At 34.6% G+C, this 9,232-nt stretch overlaps 1 protein-coding gene across 1 annotated transcript; it reads left to right on the top strand.

Moving 5' to 3' along the window:
* The first annotated feature begins 731 nt into the window (after window positions 1-731).
* On the top strand, window positions 732-8,710 carry LOC133796529 (uncharacterized). Its single transcript, XM_062234083.1, has 18 exons — window positions 732-1,014; window positions 1,122-1,268; window positions 1,349-1,439; window positions 1,516-1,634; window positions 1,873-2,063; window positions 2,185-2,395; window positions 2,608-2,869; window positions 2,961-3,298; window positions 3,716-3,836; window positions 4,059-4,249; window positions 4,427-4,776; window positions 4,933-5,029; window positions 5,117-5,335; window positions 6,173-6,412; window positions 6,803-7,012; window positions 7,198-7,467; window positions 7,603-7,806; window positions 8,248-8,710. The coding sequence occupies exons 1-18, from the start codon at window positions 868-870 to the stop codon at window positions 8,410-8,412; spliced, it is 3,573 nt and encodes a 1,190-aa protein (XP_062090067.1). The 5' UTR covers window positions 732-867; the 3' UTR covers window positions 8,413-8,710.
* Window positions 8,711-9,232: the final 522 nt, after the last annotated feature.

The raw sequence follows: 9,232 nt of genomic DNA, 5'->3' as shown, positions 1-9,232 counted from the left end.
ATATGTTGAATACTATTAGTAGTTCTATACATTAATATCTTGGTGATTTTGTCTATTTCCTAGTTATACTATTCTTGTTCATACTAATACTACTGCAAATGGTTTGCTATTGTCTCAAAACTAACACATATGTTACAAAATGTTCAAGCTTAAGATCGCAGCATCACTAGACCTAAGATAACTTTAATTAACAAGATGGTTAAGTGACTGTTTACAAGGTAATTGGTTACCTTGTGGTTATTATTGTTCCAGGAGGAATGCTAACAAAATTATCTATTATACTCTCATTTATACATGCATGATATGTGTATATTATTCAATTTTTATATTTTATTATTTTTTTAAATCATTAGTGAAATTTACATGTTATTGAGTTAAGAAAGTAAAAAAAAAATTGTATTTAACATTTCTCTTGTTGTTTAGTTATACATTATGCAATCAGTTTTTAGTTTTCAAGATTCTATTAACAAATCATGTGAATTCAAAATACAAAATTCCAGATTCTGATTCTTTTATTTATTCATAGGCAAATTATGTATTTAATTTAAACAATACTTTTATAAATTAAAAAGAATGAAGAATTTATGATTGTGATTTGTATACTTTTTTATTTTGTGTTGATAAGAAATGAAAAATTTAATAGTCATTTTTATAAATTAACATAATTAAGGGACCTTAAATGCAAAATACCCAACTTTTATAAGGCACCGTCGTCTCTGTATCGTTCGTGTATCAAATATTAGCCGCCATAAACCCCATTACTCCCACTCAGAGCAATTACGTTGCCAGAACCCTTCGACCAAAGGAACTTACTTTACCTCTTCGGGATTTCGTATAGCGTTAGGGTTTCTACTTTCTACCGCTGCAATGGCGGTCGATGCTGGAACCACGGACCAGTCCCACAAGTCTCACAGGACCAGTCAGGCAGGTGCTTCGGCAAAGAAGAAGAAGGGCGGCAAGTCTGGCAAGAAGAAGGGAGAAGTTTCAGAAAACGATAGGAAGCAAAATCCTAAGGTTATGTTTATGATTCATTCTACTTCGACTGAAAACACTGTTTTTGCTTGTGTTTTGGGTTTTATTTTTTGTTTCCTTAACTTGAATATATGTACTCACTCTTATAGGCATTCACTTTCAATTCATCGGTAAAAGCCAAGCGTTTGCAGTCGCGTACCGTTGAGAAAGAGCAGCGTCGGCTCCATGTTCCCACTATTGATCGGAGCTATGGTGAACCGCCTCCCTTTGTCATTCTCGTCCAGGGACCCCCCAAGGTATTCAAAATTCGTTAATGGTTTTTTTCTTTCTCTTCTTTTTATGGTCGGCATTTTTATTTATTGTTTATGATTTGTAGGTTGGGAAGTCTCTATTGATAAAGTCACTGGTGAAGCATTACACCAAACATAATCTACCATCGGTTCGGGGACCAATTACCATTGTTTCAGGTTTGTATCTATATTGAAATACTTGATGCAAGTCAAGACTAGAGCTTTGTTTGATTAATTCGTTCGAATTCGTTAGGTAAGAAAAGGCGTGTACAGTTTGTGGAGTGCCCTAATGATATCAATGGCATGATTGATGCGGCCAAGTTTGCCGATTTGGCATTGCTTCTTATAGATGGAAGTTATGGTTTCGAAATGGTGAGTCAATTTATTCATAGTTGTGTTTGCTAGTTTTCCTTTCTAGATTGATTTTACATTACATTATATATTGTTTGCTTATTCATACCAAGCTTGCCTTTTTTTCTTCTTCTTTTGATTGTGGATCGTCTTGGATTCATTGATCTGATGAATCTATTTAGTCGTTTCCTTGATGCTAAATGGTCAATTAAGCTGGTCATGTGCTCATGATTTTTAATTGGTTTTCCTTATTTTGTAGGAAACGTTTGAATTTCTCAATATATTACAAGTCCATGGTTTTCCAAAGGTTATGGGAGTTCTTACTCACCTTGATGATTTCAAAGATGCAAAGAAGTTGAGGAAGACAAAGCAGCAACTTAAACATCGATTCTGGACTGAAATATATGACGGGGCTAAATTGTTTTATTTATCTGGTCTTATCCACGGAAAGTAAGTATCGCCTGACCCTTTCGATGCCAAGGACCATTCATGTTTCTGCAAACCAATAAAGCCTATTTTGCATCTTTTTTCTTCACACGGGTTGTAATTAACATTTTCTTCTTGATGGTAGGTATCTTAAACGTGAAGTGCATAATCTTGCACGGTTTATATCTGTTACAAAGTTCCATCCTTTATCTTGGCGAGCTTCTCATCCGTATGTTTTGGTAGATCGTTTTGAAGATGTCACACCTCCTGAAAGAGTCCATCTGAATAGGAAATGTGACAGGAATATCATACTTTATGGTTACTTGCGTGGCTGTAACTTTAAAAAGGGAACTAAGGTATATCCTAAAAAGTTTCTGTCATTGTTGCTTCAATTTAATTCGGTGAAAACTCTTCTATTCTTTCTAATTGTTTTACACTCCCCTGGTGGGGTGCATTTGTGTACTTTGAAATTCTTGTCTCTTCTGCTGAAACCATGCAACAAGTTTATATTTCTTGTTCTTTATATATATATATAAATTCATTTATAATACATGTTTTCTTGTGGCAGGTTCATATTGCTGGCGTCGGTGATTATGTTGCTAGTGTCACTGACTTGGCTGATCCTTGTCCTTTGCCATCAGCTGCAAAAAAGAAGGGTTTACGTGACAAGGAAAAATTATTTTATGCCCCTATGTCTGGACTTGGAGACTTAGTCTATGATAAAGATGCGGTATATGTTAATATAAACCATCATTTTCTCCAATACTCCACAGTTGACAAAAATGGGGAAAATGAAGAAAATGGGGAAAATGGGGAAGCAACAAAAGAAGGTGAGCAGTTTAAAGACAAATTTTTCCTTTCTATCTTGTTGCAAGTACTAAAAGTTTTAATTGCTTAGCATTTGATTTGACATATTAACAGTGAAGGAAGATGACGTGGGTGTGGCTTTGGTAAAATCTCTTCAGAAGGCAAAATATTCAGTTGATGAAAAGTTAGAAAAGAGCTTCATTTCACTTTTTGGTCGGAAGCCTGATACATTACCAGAATCACGAGAAGATAAGGAAAAGTTAGATGAAGATGAAGCTACTACGGAAAGAGATGCAGATAGTGAAGTTGATGTTTCTGATGAAGATAGTGGTAATGTTTCAGAGCAACAAACTGAGCAAAACGAGCATGTGAAGGAACATGTTGAATTTCATGGAGGAAGGCTAAGAAGAAAAGCTGTTTTTGGAGAAGACATTGCTGATGATAATGCGAAGGTGAATCTGGTGACATTTAGCTTTTTTATTTGAAAATATGAATGGAAGAATGTTCAATTTGATAATTTGCGTACTTATTTATGTTCATGTTTTTGTATGTATTGATGGGGTTAATGATGTTGTTATGGTTATAACATATGCATGCTTAACAATTTGTGGTCTAACATTGAGGTGTGTTAATTGTTCTTAGGTACGATACCATAAATTATTTGATCAGATCACCTGTTAATGGTTTTGCTTCTCTTTCTATAATGATGAACGACTTTGATTTGTTTATTGGTCTAGTGGAATGTGTACAGTATAATTATTTCATTTGATCAATATATTCATTGATATGGAATATAAATGGTTATGTCATTCAAATTGCATAAGTTTTCTTCATTCATACTTATGATCTCTACATTCGTGTCATTGTAGGATTTAGATGAAGGTGACGATGAGGATGATGATGGTGGTGATGGTGGTAGTGATTCAGAAAATGAATCATCTTCTGGTTCAGATGCTTCTAGTGATGACGAAGAGTTTAATGAAACAGAGGGTACATTTCTATGTTTACCTTGAACACATAATACACTAATGTTCTTATTTGTCATTTAGTGGTGGTACTCATGGTCAAAAATGTATAAATTCTTACGTGATCATTGACTTGATAGAAAATGATCGATTACTATTTTGTTTTGTTTATTGAAATTAGTAAATTGTAAGTCAGGTTGCTTTAATATATATTATTGCTTTCTGTATTTTTTGGTCCTGATTTCAGAGGACATGGGAAATATTTCAAGATGGAAAGAGTCTATAATAGAAAGAACTATCTCGAGGCAAACTACTAACCTTATGCAACTTGTATACGGGAAGAATACATCAATACCAACCACCTCAATTAATGAAGAAGAGAGTAGTGAGGAAAGTGATGGAGATGATTTCTTTAAGCCAAAAGGTGAAGGGAGCAAGGTTTGTACTGCATGCTATTTTTCTTTGTGAAGTATTCTTGGTGGTTGTTTCCTTGGCATTTTAACATGCTAGTCATGTCTATGTTTTCCTTTATTACATCAAACCAATTGCTTATTTGTTATTAATATTTTTTTGCTTTCATGTTTCTCTTTATTCCAACTTTTTTTCTCTTAAAAGAAAACAAGTGAAGGCTTTGATGCTGAGAATTTGAATCCCGAGGACTGTTCGAAATTCACAACTCATGCTAGTCTCAAGGACTGGAAAGAGGACAATGAGCTTATTGCAAATATTCGCGATCGCTTTGTCACTGGTGACTGGTCAAAAGCTGCTCAAAGAAATAAGACCTCAGAAGCCAACACTGAAGATGATGATGTGTATGGCGACTTTGAGGATTTAGAAACTGGAGAGAAGCATGATGGGACTCATGCAGATGATGCTGGCAAAGGCACTGATCACAAGGAAGACGAGTCAGCAATTGAAGAGCGGAGGCGAAAAAAGCTTGCACTCCGTGCAAAGTTTGATGCTCAATATCCTTTTATTTTAAGCAATATATTTAGAATTTTAACATTATTTATCTTCTCACTGCCTTCCAAAATATAACTTGGAAATTTATAAGATAAGGGGTCTTAAAAATTATTCATTAGAAGCAGTGTGAGATTTCTGTGACCTTAACTTTGTTCTACTTTTGAAGAATCTGAATTGTCAGAAGAGGAATTAGATAGTAAACATGGAGGTAAGTTTCCTAGAGATCAGCCTAAAGAAAGTGGATATTTTGACAAGGTAAACTTTATGGCATAAAGCTAGTAAATTTCTCTCTGCGAATGTAACTGTAGGACACTAACTTCTAAGCTGATGCATGTTTTCCAGTTGAAGGAGGAAATTGAAATTCAGAAGCAAATGAACATAGCTGAACTTAATGAACTTGACGAAGCTACCAGATTGGAGATAGAGGGGTTTCGAACAGGGACTTACCTCAGATTGGAGATTCATGATGTCCCTTTTGAGATGGTTGATCACTTTGACCCCTGCCAACCTGTATTGGTTGGTGGAATTGGTCTCGGGGAAGAAAATGTTGGATATATGCAGGTTGGCTACATTAAAAAAATGTTATTCTCTTTCTTTGCTGTGCTTACTTTCTTTTTGATGTTGTTTAATAATGGCATATTATGACATCTAAGTCTAACTACTAAGTTTGTTGAGACATGTGAGCTTCTTTTTTTTACCTGCATATGTTCCATGAGTAATGATATGTGCACACACAAATTACACCACTTATGTGGCATATCTTTTACGTAGTGGGACCCATCTAAATAAATATGATTGGTCGAAGTGATTTGCTACCTAAGTGTGTAATATTTGTGTGTGCACATATCATTACTCGTTGTTCTATACCATTCTTATTTTGTTTGGTTTCTGTGTAACTAGTAACTACATTTAGAGGGTGGTTGTTAAGAAGTTTCGAACACACTTTGGCATAACCTGCTGACTAGAGAAAATTGTTGTTTCTTTTAAATTGTCCAACATCCCTGTCTTTAAATTATCTATATACTACTTAATTGTCCACTATAAGTGTTCTAGTAGTAACCAATTTACATGTAATTGCTTAATTTTTTAAACTGGATCATGCATGTATTAGAAAAAGGTTTTTCATCATCTGAACAAGTATGAAGTGAATGCTTTTGTTAGATTAAGGGAATAGCAATAATATCTAAAGCTACATGCATTGCATATTAAAAGTATTGATTGAACTTTATTTTGTAAATTGAGACTGATAGGTTTCATCTTAGCTCACAGAATTAGCACTAGTATTAGAAGCTTGAATTGCTTTTACTAAGAATTTTCAAGAACTTTGGTTTTTGGTGATGTGTTTTTTCATGGTTAACAAAATGCAAGGAATCTTTATGATATAGTCTTTCTTCACAGGCGAGGCTAAATCGGCACAGGTGGCACAAGAAAGTACTCAAAACAAGAGATCCTATTATTGTTTCTGTAGGGTGGAGGCGATACCAAACCATACCTGTTTATGCTATTGAAGATGCCAATGGAAGGCATCGCATGCTTAAGTATACTCCTGAACACATGCATTGCCTTGCAATGTTCTGGGGCCCTCTTGCCCCTCCTAATACAGGGGTGGTTGCTTTTCAAAATTTATCTAACAACCAGGTAGGCATTTTTTCTTAGTGCTTTTCAACTCACATGAGAATAGGATCTAGTTTATGTAACTAGGACTTGATGCATTTAGTCCAATACACGGGAATTAAATTTGATGTTTACGATGAGAAAGTAAATGATATAAAGAAGATTATAAGATAAGGTTGTTATTTTGAAAACTGAGAAACGGCTGTGCTCTGTATCACTGTATGAAGAGCATGGAGGAGACCATGGGGCTAGAAACATAATTAGGCCTTTGTCAAGGTTATTGTTTTGTGTTCTTGTCACAATTAATTGATAGGGGGTTTTGTCTCTTAAAAGATTGTCAAAATTAGGATGTGAAGTCTTATTTTGTTAGTGATGCCAATTATCTTCTATTTATGGTTTTATTTGGATGTTCAGGCATCATTTAGGATTACGGCGACTGCAGTTATTCTCGAGTTCAACCATGCAACCAGGATAGTGAAGAAGCTGAAGCTAGTTGGTTATCCCTGCAAGATCTTCAAGAAGACGGCATTCATAAAGGACATGTTTACTTCAGATCTTGAAATAGCTCGCTTTGAAGGTGCTGCTGTCACAACAGTCTCTAAGATTAGAGGGCAGGTGAAGAAGGTATGCCTGCTGAGTGCAAAGTCATTAACTTCTTTGGGTTGTGTTAATTTGCATATTAGTAATTTGCTTTGCATTTTTTTTTCTGTAGAGGTTCAGTTGGAGTGTTGGTTATCACTAATACAATATTAGTTTAATTTTTGTTGATATGAAGTGTTAACTGAATTTTATTTGCTTAACCTGACCAGGCTGCAAAGGAAGAAATTGGTAACCATCCCAAGAAGATGGGAGGACAAGTGAAGGAAGGAATTGCTAGGTGCACTTTTGAAGATAAGATTAAAATGAGCGACATTGTCTTTTTACGTGCTTGGACTCAAGTTGATGTTCCTCAATTTTTCAACCCGTTGACAACGGCTTTGCAACCTCGTGAACAAACCTGGCAAGGAATGAAAACTCTAGCTGAATTGAGGAGAGAACACAATCTTCCTATCCCTGTTAATAAGGATTCACTCTATAAGGTAATTCATAACGTGTAGAGCTAGCTATTGTGTTAGTTGATGGTCTTCCACAGTTCCTTTCCAAAAGACATCCTTTTTTATTTTTATATTTTTGCTATTGTATTTTATTTAGTAATTTTTTTTTTGTTTCAACAGCCTATTGAAAGGAAGGTTAGAAAATTCAATCCTATGGTGGTACCTAAGTCTCTACAAGCTGCTCTCCCATTTGCATCGAAGCCTAAGGATATGGCCAGTCGAAGAAAACCGCTTCTTGAGAACAGAAGAGCTGTTGTCATGGAGCCTCATGAGCGAAAAGTTCATGCCCTGGTTCAACATCTTCGGCTCATTAGACATGAAAAGGTAATAAGCTTTATATAATTTACAGATTGAATATTTAATATTTAATATTTGATATGCAAATTCAAATTTCAATGTATTAACTGACTGTGGAATGTATTGGTCCTGAGCTTTATATAATTTACAGATTGAATATTTAAAATGCAAATTCAAATTTCAATGTATTAACTGACTGTGGAATGTATTGGTCCTGAGCTTTATATAATTTACAGATTGAATATTTAAAATGCAAATTCAAATTTCAATATATTAACTGATTGTGGAATGTATTGGTCCTGAGCTTTGTTTGGTAAATGATACTCGTATAGATTTAAATGTACTTATGACTAAGGTGTTATAGCTGTTGGACTCCTTGGTTTGATTTTGTTGCAAGATTGATTGTAATGTCTGTTTTGAGTTCCAAAAATCTTGATTATTATGTTGCTCATCACTTGTTTTCTGCAGACAAAAAAGCGAAAGATCAAAGATGACAAGAAAAGAAAAGAACTCGAAACACAGAAAGCGAAAGAAGATGAGGTAGCAAGAAAGCGGCAGAGAGAGGAAAGGCGCGAGAGATATCGGGAACAAGAGAAACAAAAGAAGAAACTTAGGAGAAACTCAGATATCTGAAAACTCTAGCTCACAGTTAATTTATTCACATAGCAATTTTGCTTTGAGCTGTTTTTTTCTACCACACTGCCAATTTTGTATCTTTCACCTTTGCTCAAGCCTCAATTTTGTCCCTTTGGTGTATTATAAGTTATTAACAAGGTTTCAAATGGATTAAAACACTAGTTTTGAACACCGTCTTATATACTATAATTAAGGAATGAATGTCGTACCTATTTTTGTATAGGAGTAGAAAGAACCATTACTTTCTCGAAATTTCAATACAAAAGTAATAGTGGCATAAGACAGTTTATTTGAAGATACAGCGATTGTGGCTGCAAATTGGTATCACATCACATGCGTGTCAGCTATTCATGAAAATGTTTCATGTGAGAAATGTTGAGTCATCCTACATTGTTGCGACAAAGCTTGTGCTTGATATGACGTTGGATTTTGTCCACCACCCAACTTATCCTTAGCCAAGTCTTTTATTATTGTGAGATGCATTATTTATTCATTCTATCATATCATTTGTACTTGGCTCTTTGTGTCTTTTTCTAATGGCATTGCCTTACCAATCATACTCTACACGTGTTCAAACTTTAATGGCGGAAAAAAAAGATGAATCTTTATATTTTGGTTTTGGGTTTATGACCAAGAATATATATACTAGAAAAATTATAAAAAACTTTGGACTTACTGATTTTTGCTTATTATATACAAGTAACCCAATATAAAATACAGTTTTAGCATTAATACCTTTGTTTTTTTTTTTGGCAATTGTTTCTAAGAACAGAAAATTGGCAATCAATTCATGTAGTTTTTCTATGCAATTGTTTCT

This window comes from Humulus lupulus, chromosome 8 (genome assembly GCF_963169125.1).
Source record: "Humulus lupulus chromosome 8, drHumLupu1.1, whole genome shotgun sequence".
NCBI lineage: Eukaryota > Viridiplantae > Streptophyta > Magnoliopsida > Rosales > Cannabaceae > Humulus > Humulus lupulus.
Note: the sequence above shows the minus strand (reverse complement) of the source record. Positions and strands in the feature narration are given on the sequence as shown.

Excerpts from the sequence above, each read along its gene's own strand:
- LOC133796529 (XM_062234083.1), top strand. The coding sequence starts at position 868 with ATGGCGGTCGATGCTGGAACCACGGACCAGTCCCACAAGTCTCACAGG. Across the intron at positions 2,396-2,607 it reads ACTTTAAAAAGGGAACTAAG|GTTCATATTGCTGGCGTCGG; the intron begins GTATATCCTAAA and ends TTCTTGTGGCAG. Across the intron at positions 7,807-8,247 it reads GGCTCATTAGACATGAAAAG|ACAAAAAAGCGAAAGATCAA; the intron begins GTAATAAGCTTT and ends TGTTTTCTGCAG.